Source organism: Narcine bancroftii, chromosome 1 (genome assembly GCF_036971445.1).
Source record: "Narcine bancroftii isolate sNarBan1 chromosome 1, sNarBan1.hap1, whole genome shotgun sequence".
NCBI classification, from domain to species: Eukaryota; Metazoa; Chordata; class Chondrichthyes; order Torpediniformes; family Narcinidae; genus Narcine; species Narcine bancroftii.
Window position 1 is genome coordinate 204,226,263 of NC_091469.1, and position 24,445 is coordinate 204,250,707.

The window sequence follows — 24,445 nt, forward strand, 5'->3', positions numbered from 1 at the left end:
TCACTTACCAATATCCCTTTGAAACATACAAACATCGTAACTAATGGTAATACTATAACTCAACTACATAAAATTTACTTCCTACAGCACTCATACATGCACTTTATGATATAAGATTAAATACTGTCCCAAAGTTCTTATTAAATCTATGGCACAAAGTCTTCGTATCGTTTGGGCACTTTCCGGTTTTGTTTCGGCCTGCCTGCAATATTGTCGTCGCTTCTCGGTTGTTCACTCTCGGCGTCGGAAATACTGCTCGCCACGGCTCTCGGGAACCTGGATCCAGCTCTAATTGATGATAGCCCCATTTCAGATCAATTTTTGAGAATACCTTGCTGGTAGTTAGTTCTTGAAGTATTTCCTCCACTGTTGGTATAGGGTGTCGTTCTCTAATTATAGCTTCATTGGCCATTCTCATGTCAATACATAGTCTTATGTCACCCTTTGGTTTGGGCACAATTACTACGGGACTGACCCATTGTGTCGAATGTTCCACCGGTTCAATAATGTCTTGTTCGATCAATTCTTTAATTTTGGCTTCGACTTTCCCACGAAGTCCAAACGGAGTTTGGCGCATTGGTTGTGCTTTGTGTTTGACCGTTTCGTCTACCGCTAGCTTCAATTGTCGACCTTTCAGCTTTCCTACTCCTTGGAAGACTGCGGGGAATTCTTGCTTCATATCCTCATATGACTGAATTGAATTGACACAAGCTCCAATATGAAGTATTGCCAGGTCTTGCGCTGTGCTTCTACTCAGCAATGGTTCTCCCCTCTCTTCTATGACCATAAACTCTGCTTCGGTGTACTTATCTCCAGCTTCAACAGTTGCAGTAAAACATCCAATGGTCTGCAATGGCTTGGTTGCTGTGTATGGATACAGTTTCTTGGAACACTTCTTTGAGGTACAGATGATCTTTTTCCTTTTCAACTTCTCCCATAAATGTCGATCAATCACATTACTGTCACTGCCTGAGTCTACAATGACCTGCACTGTCACTCCACCAATGATCACTGGGACCTTCTCATGATGTACTTCATTCAATGTAAATTGGTAACAACTCTGTTCCTCCTGGGTATCATCATCGTCACCGTCTATCTGGCGAATGGTATCTTTCTTTCCAGGATACTTTCCTTTCCCCCAGGCTTTGCCTTTGGAAGTTGTACTCTTCCTCTTCTGGTCTGCATTGGACTTGCTTTTGCACTTCTTTGCAAAGTGGTCCTTACCTCCACACTTTCTGCAAACTTTGCCTTTGGCCAGGCAATATGGGTCTTTTCCAAAGTGACCTCGGTTTCCACATCTATAACACTCTACATCCTGTGTCGACGTATATCTTGGCTGATTATGGCGATGTGAGAGCCTCTTAATTTGCTGGCTTGAGTTGTCTTTCAGGGTCATGGTATGAAATTGCCCTTCAACAGCCTCTAATGCAGCAGCAATGGTTAAAGCATCGGTGAGTTCCAACTCACTCCCTCTTTCCAGTAGACGTCTTCTGAGTTTATCTGATCTGCAGTGCTGTACGACTTGATCCAATAATTGGTTGTCCAAATCAGCTGGCATGTAATTGCATCCAACAGCTAGCTGGTGTAGTCTCGTCACGTACTGAGCTATTGTCTGGCCATCTTCTTGTCTCGTTTTCCGAAACAAATGGCGTTGAAATGTAGCATTCGGTGTCACTACATAGTGTGCATTTAATGCATCTACCGCTTTCCGGTACTCATCCTTTCTTCCAGTATTCAAAAGTGTTTTAAATGTTTCCCGAACTGCAGGTCCAGCAGTGAAAAGAAGTAACGCCCTTCTCTGCGCTTTTTGTTCAACTGTACCGGTATCTAGAAATAGGCCACGACTGTCGGCGTAGGATTCAAATTCTTCCAGCCATGCCTTCCACTTCACACTTACAGTGCTTGCATCATCCGTTGGGTCAAAATGAGCAATTCCACTATGTGTTAGAAAGTCACCGTCTGCCCCAGCCATGAGGAAATATTCCAGCCCCAAAAGTACTGAGACAAAGAGAAAATTCTTATCACCTTGAAGTTGTCTGTAATCCTCTGTGATCTTGTTTAGTCTTTAATTTTCTTCAAGCTTATCCCATCCTCGTCGCCAATGTCACATTTGTGGCCCGAAATGTGAAGTTAATAAAACATTAAACACAAGTTTTATCAGGTAAACTTCTCAGTGGCTTTATTTTCCCGTTTCCTTTGTTCTCCTGCTTGTGTTCTTATCTCTCTCTCATACCACGTGACTTCCGGTACATCTCATACATATTCATTATCATAACAGTGACCAGAAGCAGTGATTATATAATATAAAAGCCCAGCATGCGAGCCTGGAGGTGTCAGTCTTGTACTAGACTCTGTAGTGTGTATGTGGGCTAACCTGTGTATATGTCAACATGGTGTACAGCATTTCCACAACATGTATATTAATGTCTATAGTAGCTCAGTATAGAATATTTTGCTAGATTGGTGACCCTGATGGTCAAACAATATTTGGACCCCAACATGAAAAACTTTTCTTCAATGCATGCTGTGGCTCTGAAACTGCTAATGTTTTGAACTTTGCAACCATGTGTATGGCTTGACCAAGCAGAAGCCCAATTCCAGTTGAGGCAGATAACACTATGTAGTAAGTGCCCCGGATCAAGATATGACATGCTGAGCTTCTGATTTTCTGCAGCATCCTCCAGAAGAAGGCAAGTATATGGTGCTCGAGAGTCTGCTCATCCATACCTTTGGTGTGAGCGAGCAGTCTGTTTACTTCACTTGGATGGCTTGGGAGATAGGACCCATTCCACCCTCATGAATGAAATACTGGCACTAATGGAAGGGCATAGGCCCTGCCTCATGTTTCAACAGACTTTCTTTGAGCAGTTGCCAAAAGATATCCCCATGCTGTTGGTTACTGAGGATTTCAGTTGCAGACTGTGCTGTTATTCTATGGTGGGCTAAGCCAGAAAGCATGACATCTGTAGGACAGGTCACCAGATCCCACTCACAGCAGCAGGACCATGTAAATCCAATATAGACTTTACCTTCATATATCTAGACGACATACTTCTCACTAGCCGCAGTCGTCAAGAACATCTGTCCCATTTGCACAAGCTTTTCACTCATTTGAATGAGTTTGGGATGACCATCAATCTGGCCAAGTGTCAATTCAGGTTAGCGACCATCAACTTACTGGGCCATAGAATTGACAAACACAGAGCAATGCTACTACCAGAAAAGGTCAAGGCAATCCAGGCATTCGCTAAACCAAGCACAGTTAAAGGCCTCCAGGAGTTCATTGGAATGGTAAACTTTTATTGCCGGTTTCTACCATCAGCAACTATTATCAAACACCCCCTCTTCACCCTGATGTCAGGCAAGGGATTTCACTTGGGATGAAGAATTGTCAGCAGCATCAAGAACACCAGGGAAGCACTGGCTAATGCTGTATTGATGGTCCACCCAAGAACAGATATCCCAACAGCCCTGACAGTGGATGCATCCAGTACAGCAGTAGGAGGTGTGCTTGAACAGTACATTGATGGGCATTGAAAACACCTAAGACCACCAGAACTCCAGTACAGTGCTTTTGATCAAGAATTGTTGGCACTGTAGCTATCAGACATTTCAGGTACTTTCTAGAAGGCAGACATTTCGTGGCTTTTACGGACCACAAGTTGCTTACATTTGCCTTCACTAAGGTATCAGATCCATGGTCAGCTTGTCAACAGAGACGATAGCAATCTGCCCTAGCAGGGAAACAAAAGTGACCAAGAAAGTGGGACATCGTGCAGGCAACATGTTTTTTTAATTTAAAGTTTTCCTTTAGCCTTTATTATTTAGCCAATCTGTTGATTTTTTCCTAGCAGGGTAAAGGGTTAGGTGGAGGAGGAGGGATAAACATAGACTCAGTATATTGTATGAATGTTGGAAGATTATAATGTTTGTTTGAATTTTGCAAGTCTATGAAAATCAAAATAAAATATTAAAAAATATATTGCCATTAACCATATAAACCTTCAAGTCTGATCTTCCAAAATGCTTCACACTTATCCGGATTGAACTCCTTCTGCCACTTTTCTGCCCAACTCTGCATCCTATCTATATCCTGTTGTAACCTATGGCAACCTTCTACAATATCCACAACACCTCCAACCTTTATGTCATCTGCAAACTTAGAGATCCTTCCTTCTAATTCTTCATCCAGGTCATTTATAAAAAGTACAAAGAGCAGGGGTTCCAGAACAGATCGCTGCAGAACTCCACTAGCCACTGACCTCCATCCAAAATACGTTTCATCTACAACTATTCTCTGCAGGCAAGCCAATTTTGAATCCACAGAGCTAAGATTCCATAGATCCCATGCCTCATGGCTTTCTGAATGAGTCTACCATGGGAGAACTTGTCAAATGCCTTACTAAAATCCATATACATAATATCTATCCCCTACTTTCATCAATTTCTTTTGTTATATCCACAATTAAAACTAATTAGGCTCATGAGGCACAACCCACCCCTCACAAAGCCATGCTAACTATTCCTACATGGACTATGCATCTCTAAAAACTTGTAAATCAATAGACAATAGAAGCTGGAGTAGGCCATTTGGCCCGTCGGGCCAGCACCGCCATTTTAGATCATGGCTGATCATTACCATCAGTACCCCTTTCCAGCCTTATCCCCATAACCCTTAACTCCGTTACCCACAAGAGTCTTATCTAACACTCTTTTGAACATAGTCAGCGAATCCGCCTCTACCACCCTCTGTGGCAGAGCATTCCACAGATTCACACTTCTCTGGGTAAAAAAATGCTTTCTCATCTCCGTCCTAAAGGGCCTACCCTGTATTCTTAAACTATGCCCTCTAGTCCTCGTCTCCCCCATCATTGGGAACAAGTAATCAGACTTCACCTTGTCTATCCCCCTGATGATTTTGTATACCTCAATCATGTCCCCCCCTCATCCTTCTAAACTCCAATGGATACAAGTCCAGTTTTTCTAGCCTTGCTAAGAATCCTCTCCAATAGTTTGCAAATCACTGATGCAGGGCTCACTGGTCTAGAATTTCCAGGATTCTCCCTATTACCTTTTTTAAACAAGGAGACTACATTTGCCATTCTCTAGTCCTCCATATCTCCTCCTTGGCCAGGGAAGACACAAAGATCATTGCCAAAGTCCCTGCAATCCCTTCCTTCACTTCATTTCGTAACCTGGTGTATATTTCATCCAGTCCTAGGTATTTATCAATCCTAATGTTTTTAAGATTATCCTGCATGTCCTCTTTCTTAACCTCACTAAGCCCCAGTATGTACGCTTATTCTATTCTAATCTCACATTGCCCAAGGTTCCTCTTTCTGGTGAAGACAAAAGCAAAGTATTCATTTTGAACCTCCTACCTCCAGGCACATGTTGCCTCCTTTATCCTTTAGTGCCCCTATCTTCACTCCCGTCAACCTTCCGTTCTTTACATATGCATAGCAACCCTTTGGGTTTTCCTTAATCGCACTTGCTAAGGCCTTTTAATGTCCCCTTCTTGCTCTCTTAAGTCCTTTCTTCAGTTTCTTCCTGGCTACCATGTGATTCTTATGAGCCCTTCCTGACTTTTGCTTTCTAAACATTATGCTTCTTTTTCTTTTTTTTAAACTAGTTATCTCATCTCTTTTGTTCCCTTGTCGGACTATATTTTCCCTGTCCCAGTGGGACAAAGCTATCCAGAACCCCACACAAGTGGTTTCTAAACATTCTCCACATTACATCTGTGATTTTCCCTGAGAATATCTGTTCCCAATTTACTCTCCCTCATTCCTGTATAATCCCATCATAATTAACCCTTCGAATTAAACACTTTACCATTTTGTCTAATCCTATCCTTGTCCATGGCTATGTTAAAGGTCATACAGTTGTGGTCACTATTATCGAAATGCACCTGACCAGGTTCATTACCCAGTACTAGGTCTAGTGTGGCCTCTCTTCTTGTTTGCTTGTCTACGTACTATGTCAGGAATCTTTCTTGGACACCCCTGACAAATTCTGCCCAATCTATTTCTCTTGCAGTAAGGAGGTCCAGTTAATATTTGGGAAGTTGAAGTCTCCCATCATAACAAGTCTGTTATTTTTCCACCTTTCAACAATCTGCCAACTTATCTGTTCCTCAACATCCTGAGGCCTATTTTGGGGCCTACGGACGACTCCCAATAGAGTAATCACTCCCTTCCTATTTCTGACTTCCACCCACGCTGACTCTGTCGACAATCCCTCCACAGTGTCCTCCCTTTCTGCAGTGGTGACACTATCCCTGATTAGTAATGCTATCCCCTCCCTCATCCCCACCCCGTTAACCTCCTTTCCTATCCCTTTTGGAACATCTAAACCCAGGTTCCTGCATCAGCCAATCCTGTCTTTGTGTTAGCCAAGTCTCTGTAACAGCCACATCATAATTCCACATACTGTTCCATGCTCTAAGTTCATCTCCCTTATTCTTAATACTTCAAGCATTGAAATCAGTGCATTTCTATCCATCCAACTGATTTCATTTATGCTCCCTCCACTGACCGTCCTTCCTCACCATCTCACTGAAGACACACAGGCAGTTTTATAAGACATGCCAGATTTTAATAAATTCCCTGACATGTTGCATGTACTAAATTAGAATGCTTTTGTTCAAATAAGTATGCAACATCCCATTTTATAGCTGTGGTTCGAATCGGATCTCATTTAATTGTTATCTGATAACTTAATATTGACGTGAATGGAATCATTTAAAATAATATAAAGTTGAAGTAAGGTAAAGGGTCCCAACCAGAGATGGTGACTGCCCATAGATGTTGTCTGACCTGCTGAGTTCTTCCAGCAGCTCACTTTGATTTTTGTACAGTTATACAATTAGTACAGTTTCCTGTCAATTTAACTTTGATGCATTATTAATAAATTTCAATTTGAATTTCATATCATAGATAATATGCTTTGGGTGTCCACATTTACAAGTTTAGCTTTTCAAAACAGTGGCCTATTATTTGCAGTTTGTACTTATTACAGATCTGAGAACATTTGGAGCATTTCAACCTCAATGTTTCTTCAAAGTGAGGTGTTATTCTTGCTTGGCCTCCTTTGTTCTCCCAGTCATCCCTTCCATCCAATAAATGTATCCCCTCAGTAGTTCCTCCTTCTTCGTATATATCTTATAGGAATGGATCTGACCCAGACCATCTCATGCTGGAGAACATAGCCCCAATTGATTAGGAATACAGTTAGCGTAGCGCTATTATAGCACCAGCAACACTGGTTCGAATCCAGCGCTGTCTTTGAGGAGTTTGTACATTCTCAACATGTCTGCATGGATTTCCTCCGAGTGCTCCTGTTTCCTCCTGCCCTCCAAAAATGCCTGGGGATTGCAGGTTAATTGGGGTATTTGGCCGGCACAGGCTCATGGGCCGGAAAAGCCTATTACTATACTGTAAGTCTACATTTATAACTTTAAATTTAAAATTTACATTAAGTATTAAATGATTATTATTTGTTGAAAAGAATATTTTATTAAATGGGTTAACGAATTGCATCATGTCAGTCAAATCATAGGAAGCGGACGGGAAGTAACATCCTTAAGACTTTGCTTGTCCATAAGGCTTTTCTTGTCCATAAGTGTTCCAATGTTAATTTTATTAGAGTTAAGATACCAGAATATGTTCAGAATTTCTATATTTGCAAATTTGAACACCAGAATCATTCGGTAATCAAGGTCAGAAAGCATATCTTACCCAGGTCTAACGTACAGGATGATGTACAAGAGTTTCCCTTTCAAGAATAATGGCTCCTAACTTTAGCCTGAATTTTGTAAATTGTGCAACTCAGAAATGGGGTTCATGTACACAGCATGAAAGATAAAGCTCCTGTACGGCATCAAAGCCAATCAATACGAATGTGGGAGGCAAACCTGTAAACAAAATGCGGGCAGGCCTTGAGGGCAGCAGAGCTGGCAGAACCTGCCCCTGTGAAGAGCTGCACATCTGCTCACTGTCAACACAAGTTAGAGGGTGCGTTTGGATTCATGCCCAAGAGTTTCAGCTCTCAGCTAGTCATGTGACAGTCACCACGACAACTCGACAAGACTTGTAAACTGCTTCTTGAAGTGCCAGATGCTCTAGTGCACATGTGGTCTAATTATATACATTTTCTTTGCAATTATCAGAGAATTTGTACTGCTGTCTCTCATGCAAACATTTAAAGACATTGTTGGCTAGTTGCTTTAAACATATAAACAGCTTTTAATTGTTTTTAGTATGATACTCAATTCACACATGCAATTATGGTTTAGGTTGCAGAGAAGCCAAGATTTGCAAATAATTAGACAAATTGCAGGAAAATGCATACAAAAAAGGGGCCATTTGTCCCATCGAGACTATGCTGGCTCTTTTAAATCTACCCATGTATTGAAGCACTTTTTTTCTTTTTGTATGGTTGATTTGTAACAGCAGTTGGATCTCTGTTTTGTTTTAGTTAATTTGTCGAATGCTATTTTGCAAGAGTGTGTCTCTGGAATGTCTCTGACACACCTGCGTAGAGGGAAGAATGTTTTTGTGTGACCCCCAGCTGTTTTAGGACTGTCGCAGCTGCATAATGGTTCACCCAACAGCTGACCTTCAGAACTGGGTGGGAGAAGGCAGCCTGCTGTAGCAATGCCTAATGGTTTCTCACTTGACAGAGCTAAACCAATGTATCAATAATAATTCTTTTGAATCATGTAGCTCCAGGCTGCCTTCTGCAAAAAAAATTGTTCCCTCCCTCTCTCTTAACTCCTCTCAGTGATTTATATTGCTAATTACTTTCAATTCATGTCCTCTGGTTACTGACCCCTTTTCATGTAAATCATTTCTCTTAATTTACTCCATCAAACCCCTCGATTAATGGTATGAAAAGAGAAGTCAATTTCACAAAGTTGATGGAGAATGAATGCACAACTTGAAACCCTAAAATGCAGCATGTAAAGTATTAAATATTATGTGATAGCCCAGTGCTAAGGAGCTGCCATAGAGGAAGATTGGATGGTAGGTCTTATTGGAGACATGACCAAAAATTAATTTGGTGCAGATTTTAATGAGGAATTATTCTGGGGAGTTTTAGAGGACAGGGTCCAAGCAGGTTAAAGTATTGTTGCTAATAATGGATAATATAAAGGAAAAAATATGTTAGAAAATTAACTGCAGAAAATGAGATGGCAGATGTGTTGGGTTTATAAGCAAGTTCACTGTGTTGGAGCATATAAAATTCTAAACGGAATTTTCATCACCCAAGTTCATATTTGCTTCTAAGACAGTCAATCAAGCAATATATTGCAGTTATTCAAAATTATACTGCTACTTATTAGTTGCAATAGAAATAGGTCGGGTCAGATACAGCAATGAGCTCTCTGAACCCTTCTCCATTAACAATGGCGTGAAGCGTCCGAAGAGGCCCGCTGCGGAGAGAGAAACCCGCTCCCTCAGGTCGGTAAATAATGGACTACAAAAATGGCTCGCTGAGCCGAGTAAAAGTGCGCAACCGCGCATGCGCGAGGAATCGCGCATGCGCGATGCGAATGAATAAAAACACACCGACGGGAGGGGGGACCAGCTGGGGAGTCGATCTCCACAGCCGGCAACGACAGCTGCAGAACACCTGCAGCAAGAAGAGACCACAGAAGACAATAGAAACAAGAAAGAAGAGAAGGAAAGGGCACCAAAGAAACAACAGATGGCCAACCCAGAGGAAGAAGAAGAGGAAGAGTACAGTGAAATAGAAGAAGAAGGGAAAGGCAAGATAAAGGATATACTTTCTCTTATTAAAGGATACATGGAGTCATTTAAAGAATGGCAAACACAGGAATTTAAGGATTTAAGAAAAAGAATAAACAACACAGAAGAGAAAATGAATAAAATAGAGATGACCTTAACAGAAATGGGAAAGAAAATGGACAAGATGGAAGAGCGGGCAGTAGCAGCAGAAATGGAGGTAGAGGACTTAAAAAAGAAATTGGAGGAATCTAATAAAAAAACTAAAGAGACACAAGAACTACTAGCTCAAAAAATAGATACAATGGAAAATTATAACAGAAGAAATAACATAAAGATAGTGGGCCTTAAGGAAGATGAAGAAGGCAAGAATATGAGGGAGTTTATAAAAGAGTGGATCCCTAAGACCCTAGGATGTCCAGAACTACAGCAAGAAATGGAAATAGAAAGGGCACATAGAGTATGGGCCTCTAAACCACAACCACAACAAAAACCAAGATCTATTGTAGTAAAATTCCTAAGATATACTACAAGAGAAAAGGTACTGGAGAAGACAATGGAAAAAGTAAGAGAGGGCAACAAACCACTGGAGTATAAAGGGCAAAAAATCTTCATTTATCCAGATATAAGTTTTGAACTCCTAAAGAAGAGAAAAGAGTTCAATACAGCAAAGGCGATTTTATGGAAGAAAGGGTATAAATTTATACTAAAGCATCCAGCGGTATTGAAAATATTTATTCCAGGACAACAAAACAGACTATTCTCGGATCCAGAAGAAGCACGAAAATTTGCAGAACAATTACAAAAATAGACTGAGGGAGGAAGACGGGTAATGAGAGTTAAAATGATCACGATTGATATGTATGTGGGTAAAGACAAAAATAGACTGAGGGATGAAGACGGGTAATGAGAGTAAAAATGATCACGATTGATATGTATGCGGGTAAAGAGGTATAAGAGTGAATAGAGACAATGTGCATACGTGAATGTATCTGTACTTAGAGGAAAATATAGATAGTATAGACAAGAATTAATAAGGGAAGGTAATGGAATAGAGAGAATAAGGAGGGAATTAAAAGAGTGACCTTTGTGACATATGAAAAGTGAAATCTTTTCTGGGGGGGGCGGGGTGAGGGGAAATAGCGGTCACTGCAAAATCAGTTGACGCTTGCGAGTGGATTCGCAAATCCAAATGGAGAGGGGAGATGTGGTTGTCCGACAAGGGATAAAGGACAACTCAGGAGGGGAAGGGGAGATTGGGGATAAATAAGATAGAAATAGGAGAATAAGGAAAATGTTGGATGTTGTAGGAATGTTGTCTTATAAAGAGTTGAAAATAAGAAAACAGAAATGGAAAAGGAGGAAAGGTAATGATGGAAAAACGGAAAGAGAAGATAAACAAAATATAAAAGGGCTACGCTGAACTACATGACTTTAAATATTAATGGAATACATAACCAAATTAAAAGGAAGAAACTACTAAATTTAAATGAATAAATGTATTCCATTAGAAAAAATAACATATAGGTTAAGAAATAATATTGAAATATTCGAACAAGTATAGGAGCCTTACATTAAATACAATAGCGAAAACCTACCGGGGACAAACATTACCTAAGTTGATGGAAGGAGAAGGAAAGAAAAGAATGGACTCAGTAGAATTTCTGGTGTATTTTTGTTGAATGACAACATTGTCTGACTGGCTTAATGCAACCTAGATTGTATACCTAAAATGGATGAGGGGGGGTGGGGGGGTGGCTTGGGAGGAGGGGTGGGGGGAGAAAAAGTCATTGTATATGTGTGAAAAAGAAATAGTATATATCATGGCTAATGTGATTTATGGTGTGAAAAATAAAAAATTTAAAAAAAATTAAAAAAAACAAAAAAAACAATGGCGTGAAGCAAGGCTGCGTTCTCACACCAACCCTCTTTTCAATCTTCTTCAGCACGATGCTGAACCAAGCCATGAAAGACCTCAACAATGAAGACGCTGTTTACATCCGGTACCGCACAGATGGCAGTCTCTTCAATCTGAGGCGCCTGCAAGCTCACACTAAGACACAAGAGCAACTCGTCAGTGAACTACTCTTTGCAGACGATGCCGCTTTAGTTGCCCATTCAGAGCCAGCTCTTCAGTGCTTGATGTCCTGTTTTGCGGAAACTGCCAAAATGTTTGGCCTGGAAGTCAGCCTGAAGAAAACGGAGGTCCTCCATCAGCCAGCTCCCCACCATGACTACCAGCCCCCCCACATCTCCATCGGGCATACAAAACTCAAAACGGTCAACCAGTTTACCTATCTCGACTGCACCATTTCATTGGATGCAAGGATCGACAACGAGATAGACAACAGACTCGCCAAGGCAAATAGCGCCTTTGGAAGACTACACAAAAGAGTCTGGAAAAACAACCAACTGAAAAACCTCACAAAGATAAGCGTATACAGAGCCGTTGTCATACCCACACTCCTGTTCGGCTCCGAATCATGGGTCCTCTACCGGCACCACCTACGGCTCCTAGAACGCTTCCACCAGCGTTGTCTCCGCTCCATCCTCAACATTCATTGGAGCGACTTCATCTCCAACATCAAAGTACTCGAGATGGCAGAGGCCGACAGCATCGAATTCACGCTGCTGAACATCCAACTGCGCTGGGTAGGTCACGTCTCCAGAATGGAGGACCATTGCCTTCCCAAGATCGTGTTATATGGCGAGCTCTCCACTGGCCACCGTGACAGAGGTGCACCAAAGAAGAGGTACAAGGACTGCCTAAAGAAATCTCTTGGTGCCTGCCACATTGACCACCGCCAGTGGGCTGATCTCGCCTCAAACCGTGCATCTTGGCGCCTCACAGTTCGGCGGGCAGCAACGTCCTTTGAAGAAGACCGCAGAGCCCACCTCACTGACAAAAGACAAAGGAAGAAAAACCCAACACCCAACCCCAACCAACCAATTTTCACTTGCAACCGTGTCTGCCTATCCCGCATCGGACTTTTCAGCCACAAAATGAGCCTGCAGCTGACATGGACATTGCCACTCCATAAATCTTTGTCCGCGAAGCCAAGCCAAAGAAAAAAAAAGAAATAGTTAATTTCACAAGGAAAACAAGTTAATGAAAGGTGTAGCAGGTGTAAAAGTAATCGCACTGCAGACAAAACACTAATTCTGTTGATGTTTTGGAATTCACTGACTGCCTGGTCTGCAATGTTAACTAGTGCAGGGAACTGGTGATATCAGAGGTAAATTGCTTTGCATTTTATGAATTCCAAGAGAATGTTGCAAAGATAATGACTGTCATACTGATAAGATATTTCACAGATATTTTGTGTAGATCATGTCTGTTAGCCTAATAAGTTTATGTAAGCAGTGAGGTTGCATTTTGAAGTGTTTATAATATTAAATTCACATTTTTAAAAAAGCATGGCTTCTGTTGCATTATTCAGGAGGACAGAAAAGTGAGTTAGAAAGAGCAACCCGCTGACCAGAGACCCTGTGAATGGGAGATGTGGTCTGAGAACCAGAGCAGGCTTTTCACATGCTCGGAAATGTTTCTACATACACAGAAGGGTAGAAACGTAAAACCCTGCCAATGGCAATTAAAGCCAGATCACTGGGTCATTATACACGTGTGTTTCATAGATCCTTTGCCTTTCAAAGGTGCTAAGGGATAGTAGGTGGGTGTGGTGAAAAAGCCTCAGTCTGATTGAATCATGGGACTGGCCTAACAGGTTAATTAACCTTCTCCAATTCATAATTCCAGTTATTGAATGTTTCTAGGTTTTGCTGTTTTGTTTTAATTAAATAGAACATGGTTCAGACCAAGTCCCAAAGCTGCAAATATTGCCTTTATTTCCTTACCTTTCGGTCTTCTGTTGAGAAGAGTGTGTGTGTGAATACTCGCCTACTTGTACTGATATAGGCTGCTGATCTAATCATTTAGTTGCTATGTGATATTCACCTACAGTATATTCAAGATTCTTACAGCATCTAGTAAGTTTCTGCAATCCTCGACTTTTCTTCAACAGTAAATTGTAAAATTAGTATGAGACAGGATGTTTCTTGTTGGCTTGATAAGACGCCATGGTAATAAATGTCGGCAAGCAAAATTCTTTGGTGGATCAGAATCAGAGAACGATTTTACAGATTGGAAAGAGGTTAGTAAACAAAAGTGTTAGAGAAACTCAGCAAGTAAAAGGCAGTCAACTTTTTTATCTCTATTTGGAAATTGGCTATTCAGCCCACTAAGACAATACTGGTTCTGGATTGCAAGAGTAATGTAGTCAGTACTCCCATACCTCTGAAAATTCTTTACTTTCTTAGCCAATTTCTGGAAGTAACATGAAAATTACAACCAGAATGGTGTCGTCTTCAGCACAAGGGATACTTCTTGTAAAATGCTTATGCAGGTTAAGCAAAAGTCCCTCAAGGTAACATGGATGATGACTATTTTGACCAGTTTTAGTCACATTCATTACAACCCAGCGGTATTTCCTAGATTTAAAAGAGGCGGCATTCACATGCTTGTGTGTGTACTTTACATTCAGTGTGTAAATGAAAAGACAGGTAAATTATATCCTCCCAATTTAATTTTTTTTTTGGCTTCAATCAGAATTCCAAATTAAAATGAAAATTCTGAAAGAAACTGCAGGTAAATTTGTTCATTTCTTGAGATTAGGCCAATTAATTCGGTACTGTAATCCACAACTCTGTCTTGCTAAAGGTGTACGCTCCTCCCCCCTTCGCAAAGCCCAGTGCAGGAATCACCTGTTTATCCAATATCTATGTATCCAGAATGCAACTGGCAAAAATGTTTTGGATTTTGATTTATTTTTGCTGTATTTTATATTTAGACTGTTTTGCCTTATAACATAAACTAGAAATGTAAAATATTGTTTTCTGAAACTGTAAGGAGATGACTTTTAGTTCAGTCATTTATTTGGAGGCTTGTTCATGGACACTAGTGTGCAATCTCCAGCAGCTGTTCTTAATATTTTTCGGCTAGGACTCTGCTCAAAGTTTATGGGCCCCTCCCCTGTGAAGCAGACAAGTTTTGGTTTCTTCCATACATCTCTCCTACTGACTACATAAAAATCATAAAAAGAAATGTTACGAGATGAAAAAAAACCCAAGATTTTTCTTAAATGCGCTGTGGCCAAGGTAGGGGGTGGGTGGGGGGAGGGGGGGAGAGGTATGGCCCCCGTTGAGAATGCCTGATGCACAGTATGTTTGTGTGAGCAGTTCTCGTGCCACTGGAATATTTGTGCAACCAACACTCCCCATTCCCTATGGAGACTGGAATAGGTGGCTAAGAATAGTGCAAGACTCTTGTGTTGCCAGGATCTTCATGGCTCTTAAAGTTTTGAGATGTATACACATCTTAAGTAGTCGCATTGCTGAGTCCATATTGCTGCCATGCATTCCACTCTGCATTAATAATGGAGCTGGATGGTCCATAGACTTCTGGTGCAAAATTTCAATAGCAGATTATCTGTACACTCTTCCTTATATCTGATATAAAATACTTTCTATCCATCAGATTGCAGGGCAAGATTAAAAACCAGTAACAATCCAATCCATACCATCTCCTTTCCAAACATTTCCTACTTGTGTCTCCTCTATAACATTACCTGACCCTGTCCCTGCTTCAGATACTTTGCTGTTGGCATAGCTCACCTCCTGACAGTTGGTATTTATGTAGCATCCTTAATGCAGTTAAGCATTCCCAGGCACTTCATGGGAATGTGACCAAGCAAAGTATGGCACTGAGCCAGAAACATTATATTAAGACACATGGTGAAAATCTTTGCTGTCAGCGACTCTGCTTCCAATGCTCTCTCAGGCAATGCATTCCAGGTAGTCACCACTCTCTGAGTGAAGAGGGCTCCCTCAAATTTCTTCCTCTTTAACCTCATCTATGTTCTATCTACGTCTGATTTCCTGCAACCTACGATGTGTTGTGAGTTATAACCCTAATTGTTCAGAGGGTGGAGCTCTGGTTGGCCAGCCAGCTGTGGAGGTGCAGTTAACTTTAATGTTTAATTTAGAGTTACTGGCCCTTGCCCACCCCACCCAATTATACCCATGTGACCAATCAACCTTCCAACCTCCATCTGTCTTTGGAACGTGAGAAGAAACTCATGTGGATATGAGGAGAACATACAAGCTCCTCACAGACAACGCTGGATTTGTACCAGTTTACTGCCACTGAAATAGTGTTGTGCTAATTGCTTTGCTATCTGTGCTGCCCCAACTGAGACAGACAGAGATGGATTTGGATAATGTTACAGAGGTCCACATGAACCATTGGTGAGCTCCAATCCTGAACTTGCCATCAGCTGACTTCTTACTGTTGGTTTGGTTTTGCCTTAGATTGATGGTATATTCTCCTAGCCCTGACAAATCCCAATTGACATCTGATGTAGAAAAAATACTAGATTTGTTAAGACAGGAATAGTGTACAGAGTTAAATTCTGGCCACCACACTTGGGATGGATCTGAAACTCCCAGAGAGAAAGAGGAAGAGTTCTTCCGCAGATTGCGTGGAGCTTCAATTCCAGAATCTGCAGTCTCTTGTGTGTCTCCAGTTTAATTAGTAATTAGTAAAAAGGTAAAAGTTCTATTACTGTCATGTAATACTACATTTAGAATGTAAAATACATGAAATTCTTTAACTTTGTCTCCTGTAAGGAAGACAGAGAGACGCCTCTTTGACCAGCGCGCCTCATGGAAATGAACAAACTCACGACTCCTGGTTTACAAGACTAGTGCTCTAATTACTGAGCTATTGCAGCCTTTAATATTCCTCCTAGATGATGGTTATGTTAATGTTAATCTTTTTTACATTTTTTGTTTTACAACACAATAAAATGTTTGAGTTCCTGAAACAAGTTCTTTTCACCATATGTTTACATCCTCCAAATGAGGAGTTGGCAATGAGGGACCAATTTGTTAGGCAGCAATTAGCACATGATTAAGAGCACTTCATTGTACTGCACAAGCCTGAGCACTTTTAGTTTGTAAACTGAAAGTCCTCACAAGTTTACCAACTGCTGATCGTCCCCTGTGGTGGGACTGGGAATCACTTATGTTTTTTACACAGCTAGTGTTCCAGGAAATTATTCCCAATTTCCCGGAACGCAGTCTGTGTAAAAAAAATTGGCATGGGAATAAGGGACTCATTTCACTCATGTAAAAAAAACCATCAGCTGATGGCAACTCTAGTGTTTCCACATTTACCAGTATAATTACGTCCTTCACACTTAGGGTAAATGAAAGTAGGCTTTTTCCCCTGAGGTTAGTTGGGATAAAGCCAGAGGACATGGGTTAAGGGTGAAAGGGGGGAAAGTTTAGGGGGAAATTTCCTCACACAGAGAGTGGTTGGGAGTATGGAATGAGCTGGCAGCTGAAGTGGTGAACGTGGGCTCAGTTTTAGCACTGAGAAAAATTTGGACAAGTACATGGATGAGAGGGATGTGGAACTAGGCAGAATAATAGTTCGGCATAAACTAGAAGGGCCAAAGGTTTTTAGTCTTGTAATGTTCTATGCAAATCTTTCTGCTGCTGTAGAAATTGGGCCTACCCATTGGAATTTATGAATCTGTGCTGAATTGTTTGTCTTCACCCAAAGATAAGGGGGCATCAATGGGTTGTACACTGTCATCAGCCAATCTCTAACAACAGAGAACGTGCTGGAGAAACTCAGCAGGTCATGCAATATCCATGGGAAGTAAAGAGTAATCAATGTTTCAGGACTGGGCCCTATCTGCCCAAAACATTGGTTACCCTTTACTTCCCATGGATGCTGCATGGCCTGCTGAGTTTCTCCAGCAAATTTATGTATTGCACTCAACCCCACCATCTGCAGACTTTCTTATTTAACCTACAGTGGCTGGAGTTATGAATTGGTGTTCAGCATTGGTCCTCGTGAAGCACCTGGAGTTTCTCTAAATTTGCTGCGTTATATGATGATAAATTAAGCAAGTCTGATAACAAAACAACAGACAGTTGGAGCAAACAATGATGCTGGAGGGACTTAGCAGGTCAGGCAGCATCCGTAGGTTGAAATGGTCAGTAAGCATTTCGGGTCTGAACTCTATCACCACAAAAGTAAAAGGGAAGTGATATTATGGGAAGGAGGGAAAGAATCTGGGGAGGATCTGAGGTGATAGGGTATTGGACAAGTTGGGAGAGATGGAAAGGTAGGAAGAGGGAGAAAGTATTAACGTCGGGCAGGAGTAAATAGAGAAGTAGGTAAAGAAGAGATGAAAAAACATGAAGGCTGAGTATACGGCTAATGATTGGATACTTAACAGTGTGGAGGAACAGAGAGACCTAGAGGTCCAAATCCTTACATCTCTCAAGGTCGCCACACAGGTTGATAGGATAGTTACAAAGGCCTATTTGATGTTGGGCTTCATTAGTCGGGGGATTGAGTTCGAGTCCAGAGGTCATGTTGCAACTCTACAAATCTTTGGTGAGACCACACTTAAAATAGTGTGTTCCATTCTGGTCATCTCATTGTAGTAAGGATGTGGAAGCTACGGAGAGGGTGCAGAGTATATTGCCTGGATTAGAAAATAAATCTTATGAGGCAAGGATAGCAGAGTTAAGGCCTTTCTCCTTGGAGCTTAGAAGGATGAGAAGTGACTTAATAGAGGTTTACAAGATTCTGAAAGGCATAGATAAGATGGATTGCCAGCGCCTTTTGCCCTGGACAGAAATAGCAGGCACCAGAGGACATGTAAAGTGAAGGAAAGAAAGTTTTTATCAGGGATAAAAAAATTTTTTTGCACAGAGTTGGAATGCCTTGCCAGGAGTGGTGGTGGAGGTTGAAACATTAGGGGTATTTAAGAGACTTATACAGGCACACAGATGAAAGAAAAATAGAGGGTTATGAGGTTAGAAGAGTTAAGTATTTCTTTGGTAGGAATATATCGAGGGCCAAAGGGCCTATTGTATGTTCTATGAAAACCGTAGACCAGATGGAGGTGAGCGTTACCTAAAATTAGAAAAATTATGAATATTGATTACCTATCACTTATTAGCTCTTTCTCATCCCTCCCTTCTCCTGGCTATCTTTCATCTCCACTCTCAATACTGATGCAGGGTCTCGACCGGAAACATCAATAATTCTGTTCTATATGTTGATGTTGCTCTAACTACTGAATTCCTCTGGCAGTTTGTTTTTTGCTCCGTATTTTTGACATTAGGCTGACAGTCTCTGATTTATTTCTCCTTCCTTTCATGAATAATGAGGGAGCATTCCCACTCCCCTAAATTACAGGAACAATTCCAGGATCTATGGAACTTTGGGTGATAATTAGAGCATCCACAACCTTTTAAGCCACCTTACCAAATCTCTTGATATATGACTACTGCTTCACTGAATGAAATCTCAGAAAATGTATAGGAACACCTCGCAAGCTTCTATTGATTTTACTTCAGCTACTTATGTTTAATGGTTTTCCAGTCTGCATTAAGGACATGCAAATGAGAGAGAGCAGAGAAGGTTCCAGCCTGAAATGTTGACCACTATTTTTCTCCCATGGATGCTGCTCGACCAGCTGAGTTCCTCCAGCAGATGGTGTTTTGCTGCAGATTCCAGCATCTTCAGCCTCTCGTATGTGCCCAGGAATAAATATTAGACACCCACAATTCACAATGCAGACTATTGTCTAGCTGAAATAATTACCAGACACGACACAAGACTTGACTGAAAGTGATAGGGGGAGAGGATACATATATTATAAATGGTAAGATTTGTTCTTGTATGTTATACGATAAAGACACAAAATGTGCAAAAGTGCAGTTGTTCTTCACTAATGTACTTGAACAATTGACTACTGTCTGTTGTTTATCTTGAACTTTAGACCATAAGACATAGGTGCAGAATTAAGCTCCAAATAGAAATCCAAAATGCATTATATGGGAAAGCTTGCTCTCCACTACTCATGAATTGCTGGAATGCATTTGTTGCTGAGTTTTTACCTTGTGTTCCACTGAACACCATCACTACCATTACATTTTTTTTATTTTTTACAAGGAGGAACCCATAACATTCAATGAAGACGTTTTTGTTTCACATCGCTCAAGTGCCATGAGGCAGTTCTTACAGAGTGCCATTCAGCTGCAGCTCTTCAAACAGGTAGGAAGTGAATGTGCTAACCTTAGCAGCAAAGGTCACTCTCACGGATTGTTAGTGTTGAAAACTTGGGTACAGATTGTACCCTCCGCGGGAGCATTATTTGCTGAGTTTGGTTAAATGTCAATTTTCTTGTTAAATTCCCACCTGAAGGATTGATTAAATGTACAAAATAATTTTGAAGATTTCCTAAATTAAACGTTATGTCAAATATTTTATAAAAGCCTTTATGGATTTGTGCGTGTGTTTTTTTTTAACCTGTCCTGTCTTTATATGAGCTGGAAAGTTATTATTGCTTCTGGTTATGAACAGCTGCACAGTGTTGGTGGTTTCAAGCTGCCTAGAAATTTTCCAGATTTCTTTCCGAAAAGCAGGCTTTTGCTTTAGTGCCCTCTCATTGGAGGTGATGATTTTTTAATGAGATCAGCTTCCTCGAGTTTTTGCTTCAGTGCTAAATTGAGGTGAGCTCCTGGTGCTGTAGTGGATTGGTTGTCATCATTATGGACCAAGACTTTAACACTACCCTTGAAAGTTATATCCTTGCACACGCTCAGTTTGATGGCTATGCAAATGATTTTGATTGCTGAGTACAGTCCCATTCTACTCACAGAAATGAAGAGGGAAGAAACGGCAACATTGAATAAACTTCATTCTTTTAATTCCATCTTAACTTAATAATTCTTTTAGAAATGACAATTCAGAAATGGTACATACTATTTTGAATGTGAATTATGGATATGATTTACAATTTATGTATGTTAGTATTAAACGGAATGTCTTATTTAGTTTGTGTAACTGTCCATATCATCTAATTGAATTGTACCTTTTTGATTTGTATAAGTTTTTTATTAAAATCAATAATATTTTTAAAAAAAAGGAAATGACAATAAGATGCTGGAAATTTTACAATGTTAACTAACTTTCTAGAACAAACAGTGCTGCTTGAATACTGCACCATCATGCGTAACTGAGTAATTCCTTAATGTTCAGTTAACCTACTGGTATATGATTCCTTTACGAAAGCCCCATTATCCCACTGCACGTAAAAATGACCATCATTATACTGGCGATACTTCACTGCAGTTATTTTGAGTGCCTGGCTATATTCGGATATTTGCCACTTGCAGGATTGTATCACTCTTTCCTGCAAGGAAGTTCATTTATATTCTTCAAAATTCCTGTGGATAACTGCACTTCATTGATGTCAAGAGTAGCTATTTAGTTTAGCATGCTAAATAATTATCATCTAAGCTGTTCTATCAAAAAAATGTCACCCATGGGTATAAAATAACTAACTTCATATTGCTGATTCATGGAAAACAAATGAGACTCCTATTCCTGTTTTGGAAAATGCATTGTAACCTTTTCCTTTCCTGTCACTTGACAGTAACATGACAGTGGTTAGGTTCACAGTCCCCATGTGAAATGCCCAAGGAATTTAAAACAGTTGAAATACACCACCTGCAGTTTATATTCTGTTTGCAACCTATGGGGTTCTGAGCCAGTAGGTTTATGCAGTATGTGACGGCAATCTATTATTTACAATGTTAAGATCTCTGATGGTATTAATAGCTAGGCATACTGAATTAGAAGCTTTCATTCTGTGAAAAAAATCCTTCAATTCCTGCATTGCAACTCGTTATTCAACTGTGCATATTGTCTGCAAACAAGAGTACAGTTTGAATCAGTAGCATATTGTTCACTTCTGTCTGATTTACAGATTCTTTTAATTAGGCTCAAGCTCATTAATTGTGTTTTGACATCACAAGAATTGTACTTCAAATATTCTGATTCCTTTAGTGTCCTGCTTTGAGAATGTCACATATATGAACTGTTGTTCCCATAAACATTGCTTTGTTTTCAAGTTCATTGATGGTCGACTGGATCTCCTGAATTCTGGAGAAGGATTTAGTGACATTTTTGAAGAGGAGATAAACAATGGTGAATACGCAGGAGGTAAGGTTTGACTGAGCGCACTTCACATTATCAAAACTGTGGAAGGCAATTTAGGGCTGAACGTTAAGGGGCATTTGACAACTCATTGTCCTATATCTATGCAGATTGCATTAAAGGAGCAAAATGATCTCTATTATGGACACACAATGATTGTTCTTAAGTTTGATTAACTTGCATTTAATACCACAGTTACAACTTGTTTGACCATGATCTATCCAATAAGCAAAGTCTAATTGTAATAGTTTATGTCACCTTAGTAGCATTAGTTGATATACAAGTTATATTTCTTGATGAGAATTTTAAGCTGGTTCTTGGAATAATTTAAATAAAATATGTGGTCTTTTAGTCGTGTAGGTATTGCAGTTAGAAAAAATACATTAAGGTTTATTCGTTTTAGTTTATTAGTGTTTTCAGAAACATTCTGAGAACATCCAATAATGGAATATGCAACACAAGAGAACAATATTGGGAGTATGATTCTCGATCCCTCTTGCCTGCTCTGTTAGTCAATAGGAGCTTTCCCACTTTCCCACTAAATCGACCAACTTGTCCTGGGATAGGAATGGGGGTTTGGCTTTTCACACAACCACTTCTAACTGGGACACTGAACGCTTTCGCACTTGCAAGGATCATCCCCAGGGTTAGGACTGTTCTACCTTCTACTAGTGATGTCATGACACATCAAGCAATGGTGGACCTGCCCTAAATCCTGATCAATGTATTATGGTCTTATAATCAATCAAAATTAATCATGCCTAATCATAACATAATTAAGCTTTATGTACAGCACAGTATTTGTGCTCAAACTCTTTGCCTCAAACCTGTTACAAATGTTGCTCTCTCCTCTCCATCTTCTCTCTTACCTAAGGAGATTTCTAACTTTTTCTCATTTGGGTTTAAGGTCATTGTCGTAAAATGTTAACTCAGTTGCTCTCTCTCAAAAATGCTGCTGGTCCTGCTTTCAGCCCCTGTTGTTGTCCTGACCTACATAAACCTTTATAATGGACCATGGGAAAGTGCTTGCAATAAATAGCAGGAGCAGACAATTTTTAAACGGCATGGGAAAATTGGTATTGCTATGGCACCCAATTTATAAAGACTGTGGGAAAAAGTAATAGCGGACGGACTTCCTAGAATTCCATGTAGCAGAGAAAGTGCTTTCATGGAGGAGTTTCTCTGCCTCACAGAATTCTAGGAAGTCATGTATGCCATCGCTTTTTCCCCATGATCTTTATAAATTGTGTGCTATAGCGCTACCAGCTTTCCCATGGTGTTTAAAAATTGTTCTCTATGCTATTTATTTTCTCTCTCTCTCTTTCTCCTGTTGCAACTTTCCCACGGCAAAGTTTATACCTTAATTTTAATCTTTTCTTTCTTCACGTTCCTACATTCACGCAAAAACTTGGCTCGTGTCAATTCTACAATGCAATTGCCCATTCTACACTTCATGACGTCACCTCATGCCAATGTTGAGATAATTTTCCTTTCACACTTGACACTTTAAAGGTTGATTGACCGTTAATTCCTGGGACCACTTGCAAGTGTGAAAGGGGCTAATGTGGTCTTAGTGGATCTGACCCAGTTCTCATCTTCTATGTGCCATTTCCCCACTGATGTAAATTCCCAGAACTTTAGCAAACAATCTATCTTCATTCTGGAGATTCATCACTCTCCCTTTACCTCCTTCATTTGTGTTTATTTCAGTTAGATCAACAGCAATTAACAATTCTTCACCACCCCCTCTCAGGTCAGAGTCAGAATTTAGTCTGTCTTTGCCTCAAACCTGTTACAAATGTTGCCCTCTCCTCTCCACCCTCTCTCTTACCTAAGGAGATTTCTAACTTTTTCTCATTTGGGTTTAAGGTCATTGTCGTAAAATGTTAACTCAGTTGCTCTCTCTCAAAAATGCTGCTGGTCCTGCTTTTATAATATTTTTTAAATTTCAGAATTTGCAACATCTGCTCTTTTTTAATTTTTGATTTTGATGGATGCAGTGCTAAATAATTGTGGACTGTCACAATTTTGAGAAAACAATTAAGCATCTGAAGTTTGTTGTAAAGTATTTTAACTACACTTGGTTCACAAACCTAAAATTAAATCTAAAATTTGTTGTATGAAACAAATAGTTATAAATATATTTATGTGGATAAAAACTGCAACATGTTTAACTCTTAAGTCTCTCAGTTTACTCAGCATCAAAGACCAATGTAAGAAAAAGCACTAACAATGTACTTATAAGCTCTAAAGATAATCTTATGGCAGTTTATCACTTTATTACAGGTGTACCCCACTTTACAAAACTAGAGCATTCCTATAGTACCTTTCGTAAACTGAAATGGCGTAAAGCAAAGAAGGAATTGCCATTGATTTATATGGAAAATTTTTTTGGGTGTTCCCAGACCCAAAAAATAACCTACCAAATAACAAATAAAACCTAAAATAACACTAACATTTATTAAAAGCAGGAATTATATGAAAAATACACAGCTTATAAAGTAGAAATTTACTTTTTGAATCTCTGATGCGCTCCCGTCAGAGCCCCATGCCCCCACCCTGCTCAGCACCGCTGCCACCACCCCAGAAATGCAAGAAACACACACCT

The 24,445-nt window shown here is 40.2% G+C and overlaps 1 protein-coding gene across 11 annotated transcripts in view; it reads left to right on the plus strand.

Moving 5' to 3' along the window:
* Nucleotides 1–24,445, plus strand: part of dennd1a (DENN/MADD domain containing 1A) — a 536,086-nt gene that overhangs the window by 415,346 nt on the left and 96,295 nt on the right. For all 11 annotated transcript variants that reach the window (XM_069888617.1, XM_069888520.1, XM_069888538.1 and 8 more), the window contains 2 exons: nucleotides 19,789–19,890; nucleotides 21,753–21,843. In XM_069888617.1, coding sequence (XP_069744718.1) covers nucleotides 19,789–19,890; nucleotides 21,753–21,843 — 193 coding nt within the window. The remainder of the gene's footprint in view (nucleotides 1–19,788; nucleotides 19,891–21,752; nucleotides 21,844–24,445) is intronic.